The sequence below is a fragment of the Pongo pygmaeus genome, chromosome 22 (genome assembly GCF_028885625.2).
Source record: "Pongo pygmaeus isolate AG05252 chromosome 22, NHGRI_mPonPyg2-v2.0_pri, whole genome shotgun sequence".
NCBI lineage: Eukaryota > Metazoa > Chordata > Mammalia > Primates > Hominidae > Pongo > Pongo pygmaeus.
The window spans coordinates 54,886,534-54,914,365 of record NC_072395.2 but is presented as its reverse complement, the minus strand read 5'-3'; the positions used below and the strand labels follow the sequence as shown (position 1 = coordinate 54,914,365).

At 50.9% G+C, this 27,832-nt stretch overlaps 1 protein-coding gene across 2 annotated transcripts in view; it reads left to right on the top strand.

The window, feature by feature from the left end:
- Window positions 1-16,924: 16,924 nt before the first annotated feature.
- Window positions 16,925-27,832, top strand: part of C2CD2 (C2 calcium dependent domain containing 2) — a 70,033-nt gene continuing 59,125 nt past the window's right edge. For both annotated transcript variants that reach the window (XM_054468609.2, XM_063659765.1), the window contains exon 1: window positions 16,925-17,568. In XM_054468609.2, coding sequence (XP_054324584.2) covers window positions 17,290-17,568 — 279 coding nt within the window. In that variant the 5' untranslated portion in view covers window positions 16,925-17,289. The remainder of the gene's footprint in view (window positions 17,569-27,832) is intronic.

The following is a 27,832-nucleotide window of genomic DNA, read 5'->3' as shown; positions in this document are numbered from 1 at the left end:
CATCCAGCCCCAGTTTCTTGTGCATCACTGGGGGTCTCAGACTTCCTAGCCAGCACAGCAGCCTCAGAAGCCCCTGAGTGCAGTGCCATGGTACTCCCAGGAGGACGAGGGAGCCAGGGCTGCCACTGGCTGGACAGGCCTCTGCCTGCATTAAAAAGACACCCCTTCCTCCAGGCAGATGCAGCCTTCCACCAGGAGGTACACTGGCCCCACTGCTCCTTCTGCCAGGTGTCCTTGTGCAGTGAGCAGCCTGAGCAACTGAACACAAATGTGGTAGCAGTCATGAGAGCTAAGAGACTGCAGCCTCCAAGGCCACCACCTCCGTGCAGTGCAAAAAGGCGTGAGCAGGTGTCACGAGTGGGAGACCTACCCCCCTAACTCTAAGAAGAGAAATGAGAGCAAGAAGAAAGAGCAATTCCTACGTGGTACATCTAAGCCAAGGACAACAGAATATCTAGAAACGGCTAACTATAGGCTGGCACCTTTATTCGAATCATTTTCCGTCTTTATAGATTTAAAATAAATGTAATATGTGGAACTTTGCTTTTGATGTGTGTTATCCACACTCTAGCAAGATGAACGGCCTGAAACTGCCCTGATGAAGAGGCTTCCTACCTCCAGACACAGCAGTGCCATGACCCATGATTTTGAAGCCAAGATTGTATTTATTTTAAATAGAAGCATGTTGAATTGGGGAACACATTCTAACATCCCAACTCCAGGGGGTGGAGGAATTCTGCACTGCAAACCTCTCGCAGGCGCTGATTTGCTCTTGTGTCCCCGCTCTGTGGAAGTCACGAGGAACGGTCATGAGGATGTTGACCCTGGCCCCCTCGGTGTGCTAGTGACTAGCAGCAGTGAGGGACAACCAGCTGTGTGTGTGTGTGGTATCACTGCACAGGCTGAGCCAGCCAATACCAGGGTAGCTGTGGGCATGCATGCATATTTACAGGCGTGATCTCAGCTTTGCTTCTGCTTGAATATCCCTGACAACTGCACACTCTCCTTTCTGTCCTTCACAAAAGGGCTGTTAATCAGAGGCACTGGCCAGGAGACTGAAAGCAGCTTTTGTCCCACTAACCCCCTGCCCTGAGTAAGATGCAAGAGGAAGTTCATATTTTTCACCAACGGGGTGACTTTAAATTCTGGGACTCCAAACAAAATTGCACTTGAAAACCCGGCCGGACGCGGTGGCTCATGCCTGTAATCCCAACACTTTGGGAGGCTGAGGCGGGAGGATCATGAGGTCAGGAGATCAAGACCACACTGGCTAACACGGTGAAACCCCGTCTCTACTAAAAATACAAAAAAATTAGCCAGGTGTGGTGGCACATGCCTGTGGTCCCAGCTACTCAGGAGGCTGAGGCAGGAGAATGGCATGAACCCAGGAGGCAGAGCTTGCAGTGAGCCGAGATCGTACCACTGCACTCCAGCCTGGGAGACACAGCGAGACTCCATCTCAAAAAAAAAGAAAAGAAAACCTGCTTCTTGGTTTTTGTCACTTGCATTCATTCACTCACTCATTCATTCATTCACCCATTCATTCAATTATCTAATAACCATCTGTTGAGGCTACCGCATCTGACCAGTTCCCCATCCCATGCTGGGATACAAAATGGAACAAGACAGTGAGGGAAGGAGACAGACCTGATCTTGGGATGACCGTCTACTGTACACCGGGAGCCGATGGAAGTGACCTTGTGCCAGGCCCTGTGCTTGCACATGTGCTTATTAGTTATCTGGTCCTCAGAGACTGTAAGAAGTGGGCAGTCTCATTCCTCCCATGTTACAGATGAGGAAACTGAGGGGCAGCAAGGCGAAATGATTTACCTAAAATCACAGCAGCCAGAATTTGACCCCAAACAGTCGGACCTGGAGTCAGGGGTGTTAATCCATGTGTGACACTTCCTGTTGAAGGACATCATGTCTATGGTGGTCAATTTCCAAGACAAAGTGCCTTGAATTAGCTTAGGTCAGCAAACTACAGAAGAAACAGGATACACTAGGCCCCTGCTTGGATCGTCAACGCCTGCTTGTCTGCTGCCTCTGCCCTCAGCTGCTGTCACCTGAACCAAAAAACTGTAGTCTAAGATGAAAGTTTACTAGCCTTCAAAATAGCTCACTTTGTCTGTTCTTATCAGCCTGCCCGGATACTTCGGTCATAAATTAAATACCTGAAGAGCCCCTGAGCTAACTAGGATTGCAATGCATTGTGGGCTGCAACAAAATGCAGCAGGACAATCCTACAAAAAACAAAACAAAACAAAAAAAAACACCTGAAGTCCCTGCCCAACAACCAATAGGCGACATCTGGGAAGATTGTGACCCCCGGTATGCTAGTGACTAGCAGCAATGAGGAAGCAGGGGAGGGACCTGCACACCAGGGGATAAATTACTTGTTAAAACCGTGCTGGGTGTGCCTGCCCATCAGACACTTGATTTTGCAAGACCATCATTAAGAGTCTCACTCTCAGGCCCAATGGCACAGGCTCAGTGGCTCATGCCTGTAATCCCAGAACTTTGGGAGGCTGAGGGGGGCAGATCATCTGAGGTCAGGAGTTTGAGACCAGCCTGGCCAACATGTTGAAACCCGTTTGTACTAAAAATACAGAAAAATTAGCAGGGTATGGTGGCACAGGCCTGTAATCCCAGCTTCTGGGGAGGTTGAGGCACAAGAATCACTTGAACTGGGGCGGCAGAGGTTGCAGTGAGCTGAGATCGTGCCATTGCACTCCAGCCTGGGCGACAGAGCAAGACACCGTCTCAATTAAAAAAAAAAAAAAAAAAAAAAAAAAAAAAAAAAAGAAGTCTCACTCTCGCTGTTCTCCAGGTCTCTGAGTCTGTTTTTTGGGCTCGGACAGGTGAGTTTATTTCTCACACTGCTAAGGGGTAACCGTGATCTGATTCTTGGAGGGAGGAGAGAGATTTTCAGGTGAGGAGGGAGAGGGATCTGCAGGCAGAAAATGGTAGGGGTGATGCCAACAGCTGGGCAGGTTGGGGTCTGAGGAGCCCTGCAGGATGCTGGATGTGCCTGTGGAGAGTCAGGGGTGCAGGGATCAGAGGGATTATCCGAGAAGGGAAGCCTGGCATTGTTTTCCAGGCTGAGGGGCTTGAACGCTTCCCTGTGGTCTCATGAAGCCTCAAAGCCAAGGAGTGAGTGGTCGCTTCTGCACCCCAGAAAGACACCCAGTCTCCACGGGAGGACTGATCCTGAGAGGGAGGGGGCAGGGCAGCCCCAGCCCAGCACTGGAGGGCCTGGCTGCTGCATGGCCTGTGCACTTGGATTAGTAAGTATGTCTTGCAAACAGCAGCCCTAGATCCAACTTAACTTTGGTGCTAGAGCTACAAACCTCTAATTGAAATCAAGAGATGTTTCTGGAAAACCTGCAGATTTTTGAGGAGGAATTCAAAGGACTGTAAGGCCTAGGTCCTAGTCCTGAAGGAACTGAGTCTAGCTGGGGTGATAGGCACACACATGAGATGTGAAATAGCAATCCAGGTCCCCATGACATTCCACAGGATAGAGGAGGTGTCTCTGGACAGCACCTAAGGAGAGTTCAGGAAGCAGCAGGTGCAGGCGTGCAGGTCACTGCAGGCAGCTGGGTCAGCAGTGTCTTCAGCAGGATGAAGCCCAAGGGAAGGGAAACTGTGGCAAAGAGCACTGGCCGAGGATCTAGGGGACAGGTCTGGGGGATGGGGAATGGAAGATGATTAAATGTGTATGTGGAGGGAACATAGGGGAGCCCCAGTGCCAGAAATTATTCCTAGGTAGCCACGGGTGACACTTGCATGAGGTAGGCCCTGGAAACCTTACCTGCCCTCTAGCCTGTGTTGGGCACCGTGCAGGAGCTTCACGCGTCCTGCTGTGGTCTTCTATCCTTTCCACTAGCATGAGCTAGGCAGCTTCATGCCTATCTTATTGATGGGGAAGATGAACATCAGGAAGGCGAGATAACATGTCTAAGGTTACACAGCTTAGAAGTTCCCCAGGGGGATCCACAGCCAGGTCTCTTCCAAAGCCCCGGCAGCTGGGCCAGCAGGTGGGTGCGGGATGGTGTGGAGAAGCTTCCAGCTAGACAGCCAGCAGATGGACCCAGTGGGGAAGAAGAAAGAAGCTGCAGTTCGATCACAGAGAGAGGGCTGGTGGGATTTGGTTTCTGATTGGTCGGATGGGATGGAATCGAGGTTAGAGAAAAGGAGGCTGCTATAGAGATGATTCCTGGGTGTGTGTGTGAGAGGTGGTGATTCCAAGACCTGGATGGAGAAGTCAGAGGCAGGAATATCTTCGTTGCTGAATAAACATTTAAAAGGGTATTTATACGTGGTCTCTCTAACACAGTGGATGCTCAGTCCAGATGAGCTGCATGAATGAATGAATGACTCTCTATACTCTCTTCACTTGTATTTAACAAAAAGAAGCATCACCAGCCAGGGGCGGATTCCTCTGTTCTCCTTTTGACTCATTTTTAATGTTTTTTAAACATTAAACAGTGGAGGGGGCCAGCTGACCAACCCAGATCAGCCTCCAGGGTCACCCCCTTCCCCCTTTATCTCCTGGGGCCATCTTTATCAAGTGCAAATATGATCTCATCTCTTCTCTGCCAAGTCAGCCACTCCTTTCTTTTGCTGTAGGAACAAAACCCAAAGTTTGTTTTGCTGCTTATTCACTGAAGTTAAATACGCTTGGCATGAAGGGTGCACTTAGACCTAAACGAAATCTTCCCTATTCTTGGCTCTGTGTAACAACAGCCATTATTCCTGTGCTGTATGGAGCACCCGCCGTGGGCCAGGCGCCATGTCTGTGCACATGTGTTACCTCCAACCCCATAGCAGCTCTTTGCAGCAGGACTGGCTCCCACCCTACAGTGGAGGAGGCAAAGCCCACGCCCTTCATGCTGCAGCTATGTCCTCTCAGAGCCCTGAGCCCTGGAGGCAGGATGGGGGCAACCTGCATGCCAGGGAAGACGCCCAATCTCCCCTCCTCACCTGGACAATCGCGAGGTGGCCACTCTGGTTGACCTCACTGGTCTCTTCCCATTTGATAATTCATCCCAAGATTTACTAATTATGTCCTTTCCCAGTGTTTTGTGATGTTCACACCCAGGCATCAGTTTCTAGAGTCTGTTGTGTTGGGGAGCCTCGCCATTCCATTTCTTGGTGCAGCTTTATAACACGTGCCCACAGGGTGGGCGCCTGGTGTTGGCTCAGCACTCGGTCTCTGCCACCCCCACCGTGGAATCCTTTCTCTTCCCTGACTGTTTCTTGCCTTTAGAATTTCTTAGCCCCCTCCATGGTCCTCTCCTTCGTTTCTTTCTTCTTGCATCTTAGACCAACGTGATACTCCCGTGGGCAGGCATCGCTTTATCCTTGCTGGGGTGGCCCCTCCTCACAAGCCTTGCCCCACACACCCACTATGCTGCCTAAGGGAGACCCCTGCATGGCACCCTCTACAGCCCACTCCCACCCGCCACCCCCTGAGGGGCCTGGCTCACCATCCCAGGTGAGCCTCCGGGTCACCCACCTCCTCCCGTTACCGTCTCCATCTTTGTCAAGTGCAAATATGATTTCATCTCTTCTCTGCCAAGTCAGCCACTCCTTTCTTTTGCTGTAGGAACAAAACCCACAGGCTCACTGCAGTCCTGCCTGAGCCCCCTGCCCACCCTCCAGTGGCATCACAGGGCTTTCTTTGGACTCTTCTTGGCCACTACTCCTAGCTGCACGGCTGCCCTGCCACCCATGCAGTTCACACAGTTACTTGTGGAATAGTCCCTCTGTCTCCTCTGCTGAGTTCAGGTCCCATGAGAATTGATTTAGCTCATCACTAACCCCCAGCACCTAGCTCAGCACCTGATACATAGCAGCTGCTCAACAAATATTTGCCAAATCAGTGAACAAACCACCACACCCGCCCATAACAAAAGCCACTCAATATTTGTTAAACTAACCAGTCAAGCTCTGTTTTAAACGGTGGTAAGATACACATAACATTAAATGTACCATTACCACCATTTTAAAGTGTATCATTTGATGGTATTCAGCACACTCAAATGCTGTGCATCCATCACCCCATCTAGTCCCCCAGAATGTTTTCCTCTCCCCCAACAGAAACCCTGTGCACATTGGCAGTCACTCCCTGTCGGCCCACCCCCAGCCCCAGGTAACCACTCACCTGCTTTCTGCCCCTGTCACTCACCCATTCTGGGCATTTCATTTAAATAGAATCATGCAATGTGTGGCGTTTGAATCACGCAATGTGTGGCGTTTGAATCACGCAATGTGTGGCGTTTGAATCACGCAATGTGTGGCGTTTGAATCACGCAATGTGTGGCGTTTGAATCACGCACTGTGTGACGTTTGAATCATGCACTGTGTGACGTTTGAATCACGCAATGTGTGGCATTTGTGAGTGGCTTCTTTCATGCAGCATCACGTTTTCAGGGTTCACCGTGTTGTAGCCTGGGTCAGTGCTTCATTCCTTTTTATGGCTGAATAATGTTCCATCACATGGATAGACCGCATTCTGTCTGCTCATTCATCTGCTGATGGACTTCTTAGCCTCCCCTCTCAAAAGGCTGGTATGACACTTTGCCTTCTTGCAGCTGGTCCCAGAGCTACAGGAGGAAGGCGGGGATGCCTCCTGGCACAATGGACAGTCTCTCTTTTTCCTGCCCCCCGTTTCCCTCCTTCATCTTGGGACGGGCTCATTAAACACCAGGGACGGACCAGCAGGAGTAGCAGCTCTGCAACCGTCGGCGTGCACCATGACAACCCTTCCTGTGGCCTCCTGGGACAGCTCCTGCAGGGGACTCTCAGCTATGGCATCAGCAGTGGCCAGTCCAGCTCTCCCCAACACAGAAGGATACTCCGTTGTCTCTGCTTCTCACCAGAAGCTTTGAATCTTATAAACCTGTAGGCAAGAAGCATCTCCATGTTTTCTCTCCATCGTTTGAGGGGGGAGGAGAAGCTCTGGTGAGGAGATGGCTATCTGGATCACCTCCCTTGGTCCTCAGCAGGGAGCCCTCCTGGGGAGATTTAGAGAGGAAGGAAGCATTTTCTCTGTCCACAGTGTCCATAGTACTGGATATACTCTGTCCAGGAGGACCTCGTGTGCTGTCGCTGACAGATGGAGGGCTGGCCAGGGACTGGAGCAGGCACAGTGCCATGGCCATGTTGACCCAGTCTCCAAAGGACACATTTGCACACTGGACACACCTCTATCAACAAGAAAACTTTGCTTCAGTTGCTCCTTCAATTCTGCATAATTTGTTAGATCAGTTTTTTAAAAGGCAAAATAATTTTTTTAAAAAGGATCATTTTCTCCCCAAGAGTAGTGAATTATTGCATCTGAACAAATGCTTAGGCGCAAACCCTCCAGTCATCTCGGGCCTCCCCATGGAGGCCTGGTTTGCGTGCTTTGACTTCTCACTGCAGAACAGCGTTGACGAACATGAGCACACATGGATTTATTATTGGAGCAAATAATGCCAACCAGCCCTTTCTAACACTTGGCTGAATATAAAATGATTCCCAAAGACATATCTGATGGAACTGATGTCTTAGAAAAATGCCCTCAGGACTGAGGCTTCGCTGCTTTGCAGTCACTTGTCTTCACAGAGGCGTATTCTCTGCTAGTAAAGGGGTCGCCTGTTTGGCGTCCAAGCTGTGGACACACCTCTTCAGCCCCAGCTGAATTTGTAATAAGTGGAGGGTCCTTGATGAGGACTTCGGATTCCTCACCTGCGAAACAGTGATAATAACATCTGTTTCATCCACCTCATAGCATTTGTTTTTTGGTTTTGAGACGGAGTCTCGCTCTGTTGCCCAGGCTGGAGTGCAGTGGGGTAAACTTGGCTCACTGCAACCTCTACCTCCCAGGTTCAAGCGATTCTCCTGCCTCAGCCTCCCGAGTAGCTGTGATTACAGGCAAGTGCCACCACGCCTGGCTAATTTTTGTATTTTTAGTAGAGACAGGGTTTCACCACGTTGGCCAGGCTGGTCTCGAACTCATGACCTCTTGATCAGCCTGCCTTGGCATTTTTATGAGGGCTAAAATAAAAATGTGGTAGTATCTAATTTCTTTTTCATCTTTTCAATTCCCTTTAAAGGATCTTTGGTCAATCATTTATTGGACAGCCCAGAGTCCATTGCACTGGCTGAGATTCTGGGTGCTTTAACCCGGCTCCTCGCTATTTCTGCGGACTTGCCCTGCAATCTGTGTTCCTTGGAGCAGCCTAGCCGAGGAGTCTCTGGGCACCGACTAAGGATCTTGCCCCACAGAGGGTCCTCTGCCTGGTGCCCTGAGAGTTCCCACCCTGACATCCCCTGCAGAGGAAGGACCCTTCCTGTTCCCCCCAAATTCACATGTTGACCCTTTGTGTTCCCCCAAAATCCACATGTTGAAGTCCTTACCTCCAATGTGATGGTATTAGGAGATGGAGCCTTTGGGAGGTGACACTGAGGTCATAGGGTTGAGCCCCCATGAATAGGATTAGTGCCCTTGCAAAAGAGACCCCAGAGAGCTCCCTCCCTCTCTTCGCACCATGTGAACAAACAACCAGAAGGCGGCAGTCAACAACCCGTCACCAGAACCTGACCCTTCTGGCACCCTGATCTCAGACTTCCAGCCTGGTGAAAAATAAATGTTGTATACAAGCCACCCAGGATGTTATTTTGTTCTAGTGGCCTGAACTAAGACACCTTCTTTTTTTTAGGAATGTTTGCATGGATTTATGAGGTTGTGCAGCTTCCCTGACTTCACCTTTTAATCCCGGAACATTCTTTCTCCAGTTCCCTTTTGAAGGGCACTGTTCAACTGTGTTCTGGCCTACAGTTTTCTTTTTCTGTGATTTTCCTTTCTACAGACCCCCTGCTCCTCAGTGACAGAAGGCCACCAAACCTGCCCTGCTTCAGAACACCAGGGACCCAGCGGGCTTAACCTGGCCACCCTTTTCCTGTTTTATTTTGGGGGAGAGACTTGAGACTCCTTTTAAAATCAAGCCCAGTCATGCCTTTCGAAGGCTGCTTTTGTGAGTCCATGCAGTGCCCTGAGATGGGGGGAGGACAGTCCCCACCCCTTTGCTGGACACAGAGGTACCTGGTTCAAACAACAGTTGTGAGGATCATGAGGACAGCCGCGCCTCACCCACCTGTGAGGAAGGCCGTGATGCGCTTCACAGACTGAAAGAGAAGGGCTTGTGAGGCTGTTTTCTCTCCCACTGGGACCCACCAGTGCCCCTCTCCCTGTCACCTGGGGCTTCTACTAGGTCGGTGCAAATGTAATTGCGGTTTTTGCCATAATACTAACAAAAGGAGAGCCTGGAGGAGGAGCTGGGGCTGCTTCCTTCCTGAGAGTCTCTGGCTTCCTCTTCGTTGCCCCTTTAGCCAACTGGACAGGAGAACAAGCTGGGGAAGGAGCTGGACTGGCAGGCAGCATGGATGCCCCGATTGTGGTGACCGCCCACTCTGCAGGGCCCATCCCTCCCTCGGGCCCCATGAGCGGGAGCTGGCAGAGCTTCTGGAAGGTGACTCCGCGGGGAAATGACACACCAAGAGAATATACACAATGACTTCACGTACTATAGTTCAGTCCCAGCTCCCTGCTCTGAGTAGCTAGAGGAGATGATGATCCATCGAAATCGGGGGAAATGACGCATTGCAATAAATCTGTGTCAATGAGCTGCTCTTCTCTAATTCCACGGGGGTGTCACATAGACTCGCTGCTTGGTGCAGCATGGGAGGTCACGCAGCAAACACCTGGAGTCCAGGTCTAGCTCCACCTCTAACCCTAACCCTAACCACGTTGTTGTTGTCCCTGGCGAGTCGCTCAGCGTCTCTAAGCTTCCACCCCTCATTCCCACGATGGGGGTGATAATTCCTGCCTCTTACTTGTTATAGGATTTCTTACAAAGTACTAGGCAAACAGAAGCATGAGTATTTCCTGGAGCAGCAAAATTATTCCCTTCGTCTTTATTGCACTATCGGGGGTAACCACTGGAATATATAATAATTATTTGTAATTAGTACTTAGTTATGTGTAGATAAATGCATGCTCCTGGATTGTTTTTAAAAGCCCTTTAATGGGATTTCCTTTAACTCTCAAAGAGACTAAATATCCCTCCAGATATTTAGTTGGTTCTACTCACTGTGCTCAATAAAAACAATAGCAGAAAGGAAAACTGTAGCCCAGAAGACAGGCAAAGCACTAATTACAAGAAACATGCCTTGTCCTGCAGGGAATGAGGGCAGCTTTCCTGTGTCCTGTGTCAGGTAAGGGGAGACCCCTCTGGCCTGCGGGGCTTGGCTCTTTTCTTGTGGAGCCGCCCATAGATCAAGTGTTATTCCAGAGTCAGTGCTGGGAATGGCCAGATCACTGGAGCTGCAGAAGCAGATCCCACAGGTTCTGAGAAGCTAAGAGCAGCTCTCGTCCTGCAGCCTAGGGGCTGTCCCCAGCAGGCAAGGCGAGCAAGGCCCCGCTGTGGCCACCCCTAGCTGGAGGCTGTGCATGGCATTCATTGAGAGTCTCAGCATGGGGAGGGGTCATCTCACTCCAGCGAAGTCATCTCTCTCTTCCTCCGCGCACCCTCTCTCCAGACTCCCGCTGCCACCTGACACATCCCTACAAACTTAACTTCTACATGATGAACACATCTTTTTTTTATTTTTTTCAAGACAAGGTCTTTGCTCTGTTGCCCAGGTTGGAGTGCAATGGTGCAAACATGGTTTACTGCACCCTCAACCTCTTGGGCTCAAATGTTCCTCCTGCCTCAGCCTCCTATGTAGCTGGGACCGCATGCGTAAGCCACCACACCTGACTAAGTTTTAATTTTTATTTTTAATAGAGAAGGAGTCTCACTTTGATACCCAGGCTGGTCTTGAACACCTGAGCTCAAGCTATCCTCCTGCCTCGGCCTCCTTCCAAAGTGCTGGGATTACAGGGGCCCGGCCCAGGAACACATCATGAGGTCAATTCCTCTAGGTCAATTCCTGCAACAGTGTGATTTTGGTTATCAGTGCATAGGTGTGGGACCAGCATTCTTTGGAGTTGGAGAAAATACGCAATTTATGCAACTGCCTCCTTGGAAACATATTTAAAAATTGGGGGTGGAGGCCAGGCACGGTGGCTCACACCTGTAATGCCAGCACTTTGGGAGGCCGAGGTGGGCGGACCACAAGGTCAGGAGATCGAGACCATCCTGGCCAACATGGTGAAACCCCATCTCTACTAAAATACAAAAAATTAGCTGGGCGTGGTGGCGGGCACCTGTAGTTGCAGCTACTCAGGAGGCTGAGGCAGGGGAATCGCTTGAACTTGGGAGGCGGAGATTGCAGTGAGCAGAGATTGCACCACTGCATTCTGGCCTGGCGACAGAGTGAGACTCCATCTCAAGAAAAAAAAAAAAAAAATGGTGGCTGGAGGATCTCTTGAGCCCAAGAGTTCAAGACCAGCCTGGGCAACACAGTGAGACCCTGCCTCTACAAAAAAAGAATCGAGGTTAAATATTTTCATTCATAAAATTGGTCCCAGCCTTGGGTACAGGCAAAAATGTCAAGTCACTTTGCCCCTGGGCATTCCCAAGGGAGGCTTAACCGAGCCACCTGGCAGAGGCAGGGCAGCCATCTGGGCCACATTCCTCTGTCTGCCCGGCGTGGGCACAGACTCGCAGGATGCATCATCGGGGTTGCCTGGGGCAGACTCTTGGCAGGCCTGGCTGGCCTGTAGCAGGCTGGCAGGCCCTGCCTCTGACGCTGCCCGGCCGCCTCCCAGCATCATGGCGTGACTCAGGCTCCCTGACAGGCCGTCACCAGGGTGGGATCTGAAGGAGCAGCATATCTGCTGTTCACTCTTAGAGTGGGTGGTGGACATCCTGGGAGGCTCTCCTAGGTGGGTGCCTGTGCAGAAACACTGATCACAGCAAATGCTAGGGCTGGATTCATCTCAGGTCTTTCCCAGAAAGGACTTGGGACTTCACAGAAGCTCCGTGAGTGAAGTTCCCCTCTGGGTTTGAGAGGCCATGTCTCCTGGACTTCAGAAAACAAAAGACAATTCTTTAGGCAGATCTTTGCATACGAACGTTAGCAATGGGGCCTCTGTTTCCAGCTTTTAACATTTTTCTCTTTTTGGAGAATTTGTTTGCCTTGACCTTTATGAAAGGAGATGGAGAGAACACGGCCCCTGGGGTCAAACCCTGGCTCAGCCACTTTCTTGCTGGGTGGCCTTGGATAGTTACTTAGCTTCTCTGAACTCAGTTTCCTTATTTTTAAAATGGGGCGATGCTCTCATTTGCATGTTGCTGTGAAATGAAATGAGTCCATGAAGTTGAGTACCCAGGTGGTATCTGATGGCGGGAGATGCTCAGTACACACAGCCATGACTTTCTGAACGCCCGTCAGGTGCATAAGGGTGCCTGGTGCATCTGTGGGGACCCGGGAGGGAGCTAGAGGGCGGCAGGGGCTCAGCCGATGGCACTACCATTTCCATCAGTTGGTCCTGGGAGGGACGGCAGACGTGCGGTCTGGTCTTCACTCTCAGAGACTGTTCACGTGGCATCTGAGGCTCACCTGGGGAGTTAGTGCAGTTACTCAGCATTGCTGCTTTCCTTCTGGGGAAGGCATCATGAACAGCATCTCCATAAGTCATGCAAATGATTACCAGAAGAACTCACGGCCCCTCTTGGAGGGGAAAGCCCTGTCTGGCGCCGGGCCAGGCTCTGGCCACGGGTGACCTTTGGTTGGGTCTGCCGGCTCCGGCTCCGGTATCGACCCTGTGAGCAGTACAGGAAATAGACTTGAAGCACATTCCAGCCTCCAGGTGGTGGAAATGACTAAGCCAGTGAGATGGAGCCAAGGAGATTGGGTCAAATGTCTCCACAGCCTCTCTGGTCTCCAGAAATCTCGCTTCCCACAGCAGCTGCTGAGGGCACTGAGCCAAGTGCTAAAAGCATTTTGCTAAGAGGGAATTCTAGAAACGTCTGCCCCCAAGTGCTGCTGGGGGGAAGCTGTGTATTTCCACTTGCTAGAGGTCCCCGGTAGGGCCTGTGAAGTGACCATCACAGCCCCCCGGGGCCCCCAAGGTGCTGGTCTCAGAATATTGGGGCACAACTTGATAATTCAAGCAATACTAATAATGTGAACTGCTTCAGGGTGAAGGGGAAACTTTTCACTCAGAGACAAACTATAAACGTTTTAGACCCTCTTCTTTTCCCCGCTTCTAGAAATTTAAGAATTACATTGAAAACTTAACAAAAGTCCCACATTTTTCTAAAAGTATTTTTTAAAACCCAAAAGTATAACAAAGTATAACTGTTTATAGATGTGCGATACATGACATACATGACACTAGACATATCTATTAATTTCTAAAAATGTCACATCATCCCAGAACCTCCTGGGCTTGGGAGAAGAAGACGTTCAAAGACTTCCAGCTTTGATGCAGAGATGAGGCACTGTACCCAAGACTAGGTGACTCAGCAGAGACCATCCAACAAACAATTCTCATCTCCACCACGAGCATTTTAGAAATGTTTTAAAATGAAAAATAGAGCAGTGGATCTTGACTATGGCCTCAAACCCAGCTACTGTAAAGCATTATGAAGAATTTAGAAACTTGGCTTCCTCCTTCCCGCCTCGAGGCCTGCCATGCTAGCGAAGGAAGCCCTGGTTCAAGGTTTCTGGTGGACCCAGAAGATTGATGGGAAGCGGGCTTAGCTTGATCTAAACAGCTGAGAGCTGGGAGCTCAAGGTGAGCATGCAGGAGGAGCCACAGCCACAGTGCTTTCCCTTTATGAGCAGCTAAAAATAGCAAACAATCACTGCAGAGTGACAGAGGCCCATTTGAAGGTTTTGGTGGAGACAGAAGCCCTCGCCGGGCAGAGCTGCCGTCTCACTCCTTGGGTCGAAGGGAGATGGGGTGGAGAGAGAGGTGCCGGGAGCAGGAAATATCACTGGGGGTGAGGGAGAATCCTGTGCTCTGGGAGAACCCAGCCCTCCAGTGTCTTCTGCAGTGGGAGAAGGGGACTGGGAGTTGGTGGATGTGTAGGGCTGGGAGCTTATGTAAAGGGAGCCTGCTCTTTTTCATAGATTTATAAGATGTTTCTGTTCCGATTTTGTGTTTTGGCTAACTGCATTGTCCTGTAAGCCTGCATCATTTCTTATTTTCCCTCGATTTGCTTCTACACATAAGTAATCCAATATCTATATGTTGACATTATCTTTGAAAACACTTAACGGGGCTGGGCACAGTGGCTCACACCTGTAATCCCAGCACTTTGGGAGGCTGAGGTGGGCAGATCAGCTGAGGTCAGGAGTTCAAGACCAGCCTAGCCAACATGGTGAAACCCCGTCTCCACTAAAAATACAAAAATTAGCTGCCGTGGTGGCAGGCGCCTGTAGTCCCAGTTACTCGGGAGGCTGAGGCAGGAGAATCGCTTGAACCTGGAAGGCGGAGGTTGCAGTGAGCCGGGATTGTGCCACTGCACTCCAGTCTAGGTGACAAAGTGAGACTCTGCCTCAAAATAAAGAAAGAAAGAAAAGAAAATTTGTCACATGGAAGTGTGACAAATTCCAAACTAGGGGTGCTGGTTAGTTTACAGTTTGTTACAAGCCTCTAAATAAGTAAGTGGGATGGGCCAGCACACCTGAGACCTGAAGGAATGAGACGGGTTCCACCGGTCACACAGGACAGGCTCTCGTCACTGCCCACACAGCCGCCGGCGGCCTTGGATTCCTCACCCCGGTTATTCTGGCAAGGGGACCAGCAGGACTCGAATTATTTGACTGCATAGGTCTAGCTACAGGTCAGGACATAATTAGACTTTTCTGCCAAATAAGAAGGGATTTCTTTTGTTTCTGCCTAAAATAACACAGAAGAGAAGAAAAGAAGAGCAGTTCCCCCCACCCTTAAGAGGCTGCGGCAGATTGGAGTGCTCGTGTGTAACACACGGGACGCTGATGGTCTCATTCTTTTTTTTTTTTTTTTTTTTGAGACGGAGTCTTACTCTGCTGCCCAGGCTGGAGTGCAGTGGCGCGATCTGGGCTTACCGCAAGCTCTGCCTCCCAGGTTCACTCCATTCTCCTGCCTCAGCCTCCCGAGTAGCTGGGACTACAGGCGACCACCATCACGCCCGGCTAAGTTTTTTTTGTGTGTGTTTTTAGTAGAGACGGGGTTTCACCACGTTAGCCAGGATGGATAGTCTCATTCTTATTTCCACTTTCTGATAACAGACCTGGCTCGCAAGGGTCCATTCCCAGCTCACCTGGGCAATCCCCGTCTAATTTCACCTCCCTGACAGCTTCCTATCCTGTTCCCCACAAAGGCTCTCTGTCCAGCTGCTGTGCCATTCGTTCCTCTTTCCTGAAGAAAATACGGGCCCACGGATTCAGGGCCAGAATCCCCTCTGATGGACCATCCACTGGCCCCGCAGCAGACTCCTGGCTAGGGAAGAGAAGGCCAAATGCTCAGTCTATCTAATTCCTTTCAAGGTCAAGTCCGCTTAATACAGCTGCAGAAAATAACAGGTGAATCACTTTTTTATGGTTTAGGCCTGTATTAGGCCCCGGAGAATCTCAGGCTAGTATGTTTCTATGGCACTCCCTAAGGACCGCGTCCACTCTGCAAGAGGAGGGCACAGGGGCGCGTCCCGCACACCACACCACACACACACACACACACACACCCCCCACATGCACCACACTGACACACCACACACACACCACGCCACATGCACTGCACTCACACATTACACATACACACACTCTACATCCATGCACCACACATACACACACCACCGTGTGCACCACACACACACACCACACCACATGCACCGCACTTACACAATACATATACACACGGCACCACACCACACCCATGCGCCACACACACACACTCACATCACCCTGTGCACCACACACACACGTACCACACTGACACACCACATACATACACCACACCATATCACACATAAACACACACCACACCCATGCACCACCATACACACTCGCACCATCCTGTGCACCACACACACACCACATGCACCACACTGACACACCACACACACACTACATGCACTGCACTTACACACCACACATACACACCCATGAAGCACCCATACACACTCGCACCACTCTGTGCACCACACACACACCACATGCACCACACACACCACACACACACACCACATGCTGTGCACTTACACATCACACATACACACACCCATGCACCACACTGACACACAACACACATACCACACCACATGCACCACGCTTACACACACCACACCCATGCACCACACATACACACTCACACTACCCTGTGCACCACACACACCACACCCACAACACATCACACCACAGGCACCACACTCACATCACACCACATGCGCCCCCGCCCCACGCACACACTGAATGAATAACACAGCCACACAGAGGGCAGGGCCTGGGCCCGGTGCTGAGCCCCTCCTTGCCTCTGAGAAGCACACCCCCTAAGGCAGGCCCAGCCCCAGGCTCCAAGGGCAGCCACGGATTTCCAGGGACTTTCTGAGGACTGAGCCTGGATCCTGTCTTGCTGGCGAGCAAATGGCACTCCTCGAAATCACCCTGACTGCGCGCTGTGCACACGCACACTCACACATGGGCACACACACACGTACTTGTGCAAGCGCGCACACGAGCCAAGCCAGGCAGCCGCACAGCAGCCGCCGGGGTCGGGCTGATGAATCCGGAGGCCCGGGTCACCTCGCGGCCCGCGGGCAGCCGCCGGAGGGGCGGGCGACGCGCGCACGTGGCGGGGCCGGGGCGGCCGGGCCTTTAAGGGGGCGGGGGCACGCCGCGTTGGGAGCGGGGGGAGGACTACGGCCCCCGCAGGCCCGGCCGCGCCCCCTCCCTCGGGCACCGCCCCCGCCCCCGCCCCGCCCAGCCCCGCGGCCAGAGCCTCCTCCGGCCACCGCTGGGCCGCGGGCGGGACGCCCGGGGCGGCGCGCGCAGGAGGAAGCGCGGCCCGCAGCGGCCCAGGAACTTCCCAGACGCCGAGTCGGGAGCGCGGGCCGCGGGGTCCGCTCGCGCCCCTGTTCCGCAGGTGTGCGGGGCTTGCGCTCAGCCCGGGCCGCGGCCACCGCGCGTTTCCTCCCCGCTTGCCCCGCCCGGAGGCCCCGGACCACGCTCCTCGCCGGGCTCCGACCCCGCCGCGCCCCCTCCACGCCCCAGCGCGCTGCGGCCGCAGCCAGCGCGTGTCCTGAGTCCGCCGCTCCGGCCCGGGGCTGCCGGGGAAGTTGGGGCGAGGCGGGCCGGGGATGCGCCATGGCCATGGCCCGGCTGGGCTCGTGGCTCGGGGAGGCGCAGTGGCTCGCGCTGGTGTCGCTCTTCGTCGCGGCCCTGGCCACGGTAGGCCTGTACCTGGCGCAGTGGGCGCTGGCCAGGGCGCGACCCCAGCCCCAGCGGCGGGCGGTGGAGCCTGGAGAGGGGCCGCGCCCGGGATCCGACGCGCTGCTTTCCTGGATCCTGACGCTGGGCAGCTGGAGGAGCCAGTGGCAGGCGGCCTGGGTGACCGCCCTGAACGAAGAGGCCGAGAGGAAAGGGGTGAGTTTCCGGGACTGCGGGCCGGGGGGCGGCCGATGCCGTGGCGGGCGGTCCGGGCCGAGGTCTTTCCTGGAGGCGTCACTGCAGCCCCTGACCCAGGCGAAGTGAGTCCTCCCCCCAGCGCAGACCATCCTCGAGAGTTAGGAGAGAGACAGGGGAGCGAGGCCCCTTGACGGAGAGACAAGACAAAGTGATTGATTTTATTCTCCAAACGGCAGGTGCTCCAGGCCCTGGGCTCCGCGAGGGACAGGCTGGCGGTTGGAGGGACTGTCAGAAGTGCTCATCCGCGCCAGCCAGTACCTGCCTTGCCTGGCGTCCCGGGGCGAATTCCCGTGCCCAATCGGACACTTACTGAGCTTGCACATGATACATGAATAGCCGTGACCCCAATGTGCTTCCGCCTCTCATAGAGCTGAATTTCACCAATAATTTATCTCCAAAGACTTGCATTTCTTGGCATATAAAAATAGTGACCGTTTGCTGAGGGCCAGCCGCTGGGCAGACATCCTACCGAGGCTTTCGGTGCGTCTGCCATCTCTGAATCCTCACAACTCCCGGGACATGGGTGTTATCACTGCTTTACAGACGAGGAAACCAAGGCCCGGAGAGGGCAAGCAGCCTGCCCAGTGCCACACAGCTCGTGGGCGGCAGAGCTGGCATGTGAGCCTAGATGCCCCGGCCTGCAAGCTAAGGGCCTCGTGTCTCACCTCTGCTGCCTCACAGTCCTGTGGGTGTTTCTGTAGTCGCTGATTACTCGTTGACTTATTTTTGCTTTTAAGACATCTTAGTTTAATAACAAGCTCCTGGCGTGCACTATTCTTAGGCATTTCACAGGCGGAGTTGGAGCCTGGGTGGGTTTGGGGAGGCACCCCTAGTCTTGGCGGCTGCTCCGCCCTTCCAGGCCACAGTTTCTTGCACCTGCCTGTGCGGCTCAGTGGTCATTCGCTGTGGAAATAGCAGAATTGCTCATTTTCAATGTCCGGCCCCATCAACCTTCAAAATATTCCATGGCGGGCCCTGTGCCTGGTCCTTGTGCCATGGCCTTGGAAGACATGGCCATGCAATTAAAAAACAAAAAAAAAGCTTTGACTATCAGTTAGCAGCCATCCAACAAATCAAGAGACCTTGCTTTGAACTCTTGAAAAAGAACATAAATGACTGTACTTTTTGGAGGAAAAAAGGCTTCAGGGTCAGTTGACTGACTTTTGTCGTGGTGCCCAGAATCTGTGCCTCATCTGTCCAGAGCTGGAGAGCATCTCAGGGAAACCAGCTGTCTCTTGTGGGAGTCCTCCACCCCAGTTGGCCTCACATCCAGGAGCAAATGCAGGTATTTCCCTAGGAAGCTGCCGTCACTGACCCCTGATTGACCTGGTATCAAGGCTTCTGAGGCTGAGTCCCCTCCAGGCTGGTGGCGTGATTGGGCACCAGTCTCATCTGTGTCCTTTGTAGGAGGCAGGCACGTGTTGGGTGAATGACCTGTAAGTTCAGCTTCTAACTCTGGAGTTTCAGGCTTAGAGGCAGTGACCCTACCTCCTGTATATTTGGGATTGTTCGTTTCCTGACATCTGTGGATTGGCTTCAGAAAATATGATCCCCTTGGATATGATCCTTCCGTATTCCCATCTGCCTGAAGTGTCCAGAGGCAGAGAAGAGGATGTCCCTGGCATCTGTCTTAGGCTGGTCAAGTCAATCTGAGAACACTGAAGGAAATATTTGAAAGTTTTGGATGAAAACTTTTTACTTGAGTCTTTGTGTGGGAGCAGGGAGGATTTGTGTTCAGGGAGAGGAGAGAGGGTCTCACCTTGTTTGCACCTTCTCTGTTCTCTCTCTGCTGTTGGCCACACACTGCAGTCTCAGACATCTGTCTCTTCTGACCTCCTGCCTGGAAGAGGCAACAGTGTCCCGGATTCATGCTCAAAGCAACCCAGGGCCATCTCTGGCATTTTTGCATGGACATAGTCCATTAGTTCTGTGATGTCAGTTTTTGGTATTGCTTACTTTCCTGGGGACGGGGGTGGGGGAACACAGCCCTGATGCCTGGGAATGTCATTTGATTTGCATTCAAATGGAAGGTTTTGCAGGCAGATAGGATCTGGGTGACTGGGCTCCCTGTGAGTGATGGTCACACACCCTCCCAGCATCCTGAGCCATCCCTGCTGTGTCAGTGAGGGCATTGTGGGTGAGCAGGTAGTGGTGTTTGCATTCCTGGCCACCCTGAGTCCAGCGATTGTCACACACATCCCAGCATCCTGGGCCATCGCTGTTGTGACAGTGATGGTGGTGTGGGAGAGCAGGGGCTGCTGTGTCCATTCGTGGCTGCCCTGACTCTGGCAGGAGTTCCTCACTGCCCTCCCCCACCTCGATTCCCACTAATCCCGGATTAGGGCTGACACTCCAAGCCCGCTCTTGCCCGGACAGCCACAGCTTAGTGCTCCCCCTCCTGCCTCTGCCTTGTCCTGATATCACTCTGTCCTACCCAGGGAGGAGACCAGTTCTTGGCCTGTCGCTTAGGGATTGAGAAGACACTGGTAATAACTTAATCACATTCAACATTCTGTCTGAAAAGTGGAATTTTCTGTCCAATGGAGATAATAACTCCTCCCATTCCAAGTTTTACCCCATCTTTGTATTTTAAGATGGAAAGAAACCCTAAACTCTTCTAGCCAAGCCCCTTCCTTCTCCAGAAGGGGAGACTGAGGCCCGTGAACTGGAGGAATTTGCCAAGGTCTGCCCATCGGTGGCTGCAGCCTGTTCCCTTGTGGGAAGCAGTTTCAACTTGGAGACCTAAATGTTTCCTTCAAATGAGAGCCAGCGAGAAGAGCTCAGAGAGTAGAGTTGTTAATGTGTTATCCCAAACAGTGGGGTTCGCACCTTCCAGGATCCAAGGACTGTTCAGCACCGGAGGAGTCCTCCTGCTCTCTGATGACTACTGCAGCAGCACTGACTCCCCATATCACAGGGGACCTCGGATTCCCACCCTCACTCCAGAAAGGGGTCTAAATTATATGTGACAGTGATTTGCACTGACCTCAGAGGAAACCATTGCTGATCTGCCTGCTGGCCAGGTGGACGCCAGGTGGACGCCAGGTGTGCAGGGATCACAGGGGTCTCACCCAGAGAGCTTAGTGACACACATACCTGCCCCCCACATCCGCCTCAGTAGGCTTGGGGAGCACACTGTGAGGGTGTCCCATGGTTGAGAATCACTGGTGAGAAGCTGCTAGTACACACCTGCTATCCATCAGAGTTCCTCTTTCTTTCTTTTTTTTTCCTTTTTTTTAATTATGATACTTTAAGTTCTAGGGTACATGTGCACAACGTGCAGGTTGTTACATAGGTATACATGTGCCATGTTGGTTTGCTGCACCCATCAACTTGTCATTTACATTAGGTATTTGTCCTAATGCTCTCCTTCCCCCAGCCCCCCAGCCCCCGACAGGCTCTGGTGTGTGATGTTCCCCGCCCTGTGTCCATGTGTTCTCGTTGTTCAACTCCCACCTATGAGTGAGAACATGCGGTGTTTGGTTTTCTGTCTTTGTGATACTTTGCTTAGAGTGATAGTTTTCAGCTTCATCCATGTCCCTGCAAAGGACATGAACTCATCCTTTTTTATGGCTGCATAGTATTCCATGGTGTATATGTGCCACATTTTCTTAATCCAGTCTATCATTGATGGGCATTTGGGTTGGTTCCACGTCTTTGCTATTGTGAATAGTGCCGCAATAAACATGTGTGCATGTGTGTTTATAGTAGCATGATTTATAATCCTTTGGATATATACCCAGTAATGGGATCGCTGGGTCAAATGGTATTTGTAGTTCTAGATCCCTGAGGAATCGTCACACTGTCTTCCACAATGGTTGAACTAATTTACACTCGCACCAACAGTGTAAATAGAGTTCCTCTTTCACCCAGCACCACGTAAAAGCAGTTGTTTGAACTTTGACTCTTGTCTCTCCACTTGGTGTGATGTTGCAGACCCCTAACTCCCATTGATGTGTTCCCTCTTTGGTCACACAGAACAGAAGATCCCAGAACAGGCTCAGTCTCAGGTCAGGCTCCTTAGACTGAGAACTAATATTATGGTATCCAAAAGCACCAGTTGAGATTTTCCTTTTGCTCCCCTGCGATTACATCAATATTTACAAAGTGGTCCATGATAATCAGTTACATCCCCGGCATCCCCTTGGGAGTCTCCGGGACTGCTGTCCTACAGTATCCTCAACTCTGGGATCCAGCGTGCTTGCCTCCAATGGCCCCTGCCCACGGGCTGCTCAGCACTCCTCCCAAGGCTGATGCTGTCTGGACCACCCACGTGTGGGCAGCACCTGTCCCGAAGCGAGGCCTGTGTTCTGTCGCCTGTGCTCTGGGCTTGTCTAGTAGCGGCCCACCTGAGTGGGATGAGGTCCCGGACTAGGAGGGTCCCCAACGCTGTTTGTTTCTTTAGTCCTTCAGCCCAGGGTTTCTTTAGAGGAATGTTCTAAATGCAAATGATCAAGACTATGATCACTGTGGTCTTTGTGGAAAAAAAAAGAAAGAAAGATGCTCTGTGGACTTGGAACATATTATTAATAGTACTGACTTGAATAGGAGTTTCTGCATTTAAAAAGTAAAAAAGTGGCCACCAGACTTCAGAGTCTTTGCATTATATAATGACCTTCTAGTTGTGCTCACGAAGTCCAAACTCCTTGACCAATGACAGTGGCTGTGGTGTAGGAAGCCAGTTGGTAGAACTGTGGTGGCCCCTGTGGGGAAGGGCCATGGAGCGGCCCTTCCCTCCTCCAGTAGAAGGAACTTGGGCCTCTTTGGGGCTGTGAACCCTGCACCCTCCACCGTGACTGACCCCTTCTGTTGCTCCAGTGTCCAGGGACCTTTCCTGTGTGGGCCTTCCCGCAGGTCATTCCTTTTGTTTGGAATTCTTATCTTTTTTCCTTCTTATTTAACTTCTCTAAATCTTTTGGGTCTCAGCTAAGAGGTCCCTGATCCTCCCCTTCAGCCAAGATGCTCCCCGCCCTGCCCGCCTCCCGACCCCCCCGGAGTCACTTATGCCCTGGTCAGCTCCCGGCATTGTGAGCTGGGGCAGAGCCAGGGGCTGTCCGGGCAGAGCCAGACCCAGTGCCCAGCACAAAGCCGGCTCGGGGCAGGCCCTGGTCTCAGTGGGGTGAATGATGGGCCTCTGGAGGAGGAGAAACAGTGGTGATGCCCATTCCCCCATCTGGACTCAGGCCTTCTGTCTTGGGAGCCAGCCAGGCCTGGGCAAAACAAGCTGTTTAATGTGCTTTGTTTTTCACTTCTAAAGCATCAACATTAAAGGAGGCTCTGGTGACTTTGCAAGTCATCAATGCAAAACCCAGGAATAGGCGCCAGTTCAGTTTGTTCTTTGCACTCACCCATTCTCCCAACAAGACAGGAATTCAGGAAAGTGTGGGTGTAGTGTTCACATCAACTAAAATTCCCCCAACGCTAACTTCCACTCCTGCGGGCCCCTGGTAGGTTGCTGAGGAGGGAAGGCACTTCTTCAGCCCATGGAAGAGCCTGTGGGGAAGCTCTGGAGCTGGTTGCGAGTTTGCTTTGTGCTCCAGCTCTACCCTCCTAGCTGTGCGATCCTGGGAGGGTCTCTGTGCATCATCTGCAGAAGGGAAAACTTTGGGTTCAACCAGAAAACAAAATCCACTCTCCTAGAGGTGAGATCAGATCTGGTGAGGCATTTAGCAAAATGCCTGGCACATAGTGAGACAATAAAGGTGGGCTGCTCTCTTTAAAGTCTTATTTTTTAAACTTTTTATTTTGAACTGGTTTCACAGAAAAGTTGAAAAAATAATTCAGCTTTCATATATTCCTCACTCAGCCTTGCGTAACCACAGCTCAATGATCAGAACCAAGAAATTAACATTGGTGCCATGTTACTATGATTCATAACACAATGAGATTAATGTAATGTAACAGTTCAAGAAATTAGGCCAGGCACGGTGGCTCACGCCTGTAATCCCAGCACTTTGGGAGACTGAGGAGGGCGGATCACCTGAGGTCAAGAGTTCAAGACCAGCCTGACCAACATGGAGAAATCACATCTCTAGTAAAAATACAAAATTAGCTGGGCGTGGTGGTGCATGCCTGTAATCCCAGCTACTCAGGATGCTGAGGCAGGAGAATTGCTTGAACCCGGGAGGCGGAGGTTGCAGTGAGCCGAGATCGCAGCATTGCACTCCAGCCTGGGCAACAAGAGCGAAACTCCGTCTCAAAAAAGAAAGAGAGAGGGAGGGAGGGAGAGAGAGAGAGAGAGAGAAGAGAAAGAAAGGAAAGAAAGAAAAAGGAAAGAAAGGAAGGAAGGAAGGAAGAAAAGAAAGAAATTAACATTGTCACAACGCCTAACAACTAAAGTGAAGGCCTTCTTTGAATTTCACCAGTTTTCCACCTGTCTCCTTGTATTATTCTAGGGTCCCATTAAGGATACCTGTGTTGTTGAGTTGTTCCTTCTTCATCACCTGCAGTCTGTCAGGGTTTCTCAGTCTTTCTTTGTTTTTTATGACCTTGATAACTGAAGACTATTGATCATTATTTTGCTGTCTTTCCATTTGCCTGGCATTTTCATATGGTTGGAGTGAGATAATACAAACCACAGAAGTGGTGTGCACTGTGTATGGGGCTTGTGATGTCAGTGTGTCTTGTTGCAGAGGATGCTGAGCTTGGTGCCTTGGTTAAGGTGAGTTCTGCTGGAGTCATCCTCTTGTATTTTATGTCTCCTCCTGTATTAGTCCATTCTTGCATTGCCAGAAAGAAATGCCTGAGACTGGTAGCTTATAAGAAAAGAGGTTTAATTGGCTGATGGTTCTGCTGTCCAGGAAGCATAGCAGGTTCTGCTTCTGGGGAGGCCTCAGGAAACTTACAATCATGGTGGAAGGTGAAGGTCAGCTTCTATGACCCAGAGCAGGAGGGAGAGAAAGAGGTGGGAGATGCTACACACTTTTAAACAACCAGATCTCATGAGAACTCACTCACTGTACAGTACCAAGGGGGGATGGTGCTAAACCATTCATGAGAACTCCCCCTGCCATGATCCAGTCACCTCCCACCAGGCCCCTCTGGTAACACTGGAGATTAAAATTCGACATGAGATTTGGGCAGGGACACAGATCCACATCATGTCACCTCCTTTATCTTTCCTGCTGTAGTTAACAGGTAGTGTGGGGAGATACTTTGAGCCTGTACAGATCCCGTTGCTCCTTAGACTTTTCCTCACTGATTTCGCAACCATTGGTGTGTCTTGTGTGTAGTGATGACGCAGGTGCAGTTCGCTTGATGGTGACTTTCTGTTTCCTCTTCCTTACTGTCTTTATTATTTGGAACTCTACTGCAAGAGAGAACTGTCATTTCTCCTCCAATGAGATATTTATCTGATTGTTTAGCTCAATATAGACTCATGGATATTTATTTTATTCTGTGGGTTATAATCCCATACTGTCACTATTTATTATATTGTTGTATCAGTTTGTTTTCACACTACTATAAAGGACTTCCCTGAGAGTGGGTAATTGATAAAGGAAAGACATTTAATGACTCACAGTTCCACATGGCTGGGGAAGCCTCAGGAAACTTACAATCATGATGGTAGGGAAAGCTGTCACCTTCTTCACAAGGCGGCAGGAGAGGGAAGAAGGAAGGAGGAACTTCCAAACACTTATAAAAGCATCAGATCCTGTGAGAACTCACTATATGAGAACAGTATGGGAGAGACTGCCCCATGATCCAGTCACCTCCCTCCCTCTGCAGGTGAGGATTACAGGTCCCTCCCTTGACATGTGGGGGTTACAATCAGAGCCAAACTGAATCAGTTGCTTAAGTTGTTCTCCTTTGGGCCATCAGGGTGCTCCTTTGGGAGTAGCCTCTTGTGTTCTTCCATCAAGCCCACTTTTTTTTTTTTTTTTTTTTCATTTCCTTACTTCACGTTTCCACAAAATATTTGTTTTTGGCTCCCCACAGGCCCTGGATTCAGCCACTTCTTCAAGCAGCCCTGATTCCTTTTATTGGAGAAATGTTTAGAAACCAAGACCTAGGCATTGGGTGTGTTCGTTACCGCCTGGTTCTCATTGCTCCCCTTCAGTGTTCAGCAATAGCAAACATACGTGTGTATACCAGCACGTGTGCACATGTCTATATTTCTGTGTATTTCTCTCTGTGTTTATCTTAAAAACCATGATTGTATCCTGTACCTTGGGTTCTAGTCCAACAGTACAGAGTTCATTTTAGTTTTTTCCTTTCTTATTCTTAACTCCCTTCTCCAAGAGTAAGACATTGCACACCTGCTGTCTTATTTACTTACTACTTATGTGTTCAGTTCTAGTATATGCATAAAGTAGTTTCTGAGTTCCCAACCTATGAAACACATTTACTGGATTATAGCATTTATATGCAGTCAAGATACAGTTTTCCAAGCTTCTTAGGTTATATCCGTATTTTTCCCATCCCCTTCAGGATGGTTATGTTGTTCATTTGTAGTGCATGTGTTTGTTGGTGCACCAGAGCCACACAGTTTTAATTATGGGGTTTCTATAGTCAGTTTTAATATCTGGTGGAGCTAGTCACCCTTGTCTTTCTCTTCCAGTGTTTTCCTGGCAATTCTTGTGTGTTTCTTTTTCCATGTGGACACAAAGTCTTCCTTTAGTCTAAGTGGAATGGGGTCTGGAATGAGGGTTCTCTCAGCATTGACACAGCAGCAGAGATGCAGAGGTACCTGAATTTGTGGTTGTGTGTGGCAGGCAGGTATGCCCTGCTCCTGAAACTCAAGGACTAGGCAGATCAGAAAAGGAAAAGCAATCTCTCTTAATAACTTATTTTCTCTGTGAGACCACACCTTGACCTTAAGTTTCCCAGCAAACTCTTTTCTTTTCTTTTTTTCTTTTTTCTTTGAGGCAGAGTCTCACTCTGTCGCCCAGGCTCAAGTGCAGTGGTGTGATCTTGGGTTCTGCCTCTTAGGTTCACGCCATTCTCCTGCCTCAGCCTCCTGAGTAGCTGGGATTACAGGCACCTGCCACCATGCCCGGCTAATTTTTTTTTTTTTTTTTTTTTTGTATTTTTAGTAGAGATGGGGTTTCACCATGTTAGCCAGGATGGTCTCGATCGCCTGACCTCGTGATCCGCCCGCCTTGGCCTCCCAAAGTGCTGGGGTTACAGGCGTGAGCCGTGGCGCCCGGCTGCAAACTCTTTTCAAGGTTTGAATTCAGAAGGTAGCAAGGGAAGAGGGTAAACACTGCATCTGCTGCCCCAGGGGAGCATGAGTCTGCACCCAGGCTGGTATAAGGCGACAGCGTATCTTTAGGCTACTACAGAAGGTACATTGTTTCTCCACTGCATCCTCCGAGCTGCTGGCATGTTGCCTGCTCATGGTTCTCTGCCTGGCACTGGCCTCTGTGCTGGGTTCTGTTCTTTCAGGCCAGAGAGCCTGGTGCACAGAACCGTCTCATCACCAAGCTCAGACCATGGCCCTGGCCAGCAGGTCCCACTCAAACAAGCTCCTACCACAGAGAATGCCAGCAGAGCAGCCCTGAAAGTGTGATTTCAGCCCTCTCGAGCAGTACATTTAATTCTCTGCTGATTTTTTGGGGATGAGATAGACAGTGCAAGAACAGGGTGAGGTTAGAAGTGTATAAATCAAAATGTTCTGTCACTTTTAGGTTTACGCGGGTCATTGGGAATTCTTGAGAAATAGCCACAGCATAACCTCATCGCTTGCTCACTTGCGCCATGCTTGCTGGAATTGCCACGGCAAGGTTTTACACCGCTTCCCCTCTCCCACCCTCAGTCGTGCCTTGTAGCTGGACCTAGCTCACCACAGTGGAGATGAGATACAATGGGAGCTTGTGGGGCTGCGTGTTTTTTAACCACCCAGTCGGAGCTTATTTAAACATGGTGTGCTTTCTACAGCATGTCAGGAACAGAGTTCAAGGAGAGTTTCGATCCGGGGTTGTGTTGTTGACATACACGTTTGGCCTCTCGAGAGCTTAGTTTTGAAAGACAAGACTTGGTTGGCCATATAAGCCCTGGTTTCTTTGTTATAAAACGCTGGTCTTGTTGCCTTGTGGTCCTGTTCATTTAATTGCGCATCACTCGTTTGGAGATTTTTTTTTCTTTTTGAGACAGGGCCTTACTCTGTCACCCAGGCTGGAGTGTGATCTCAGCTGAATACAACCTCCACCTCCTGGATGCAAGTGATTGTCGTGCCTCAGCTTCCTGAGTAGCTGGGATTAAACGTGTGCCACCACACCCA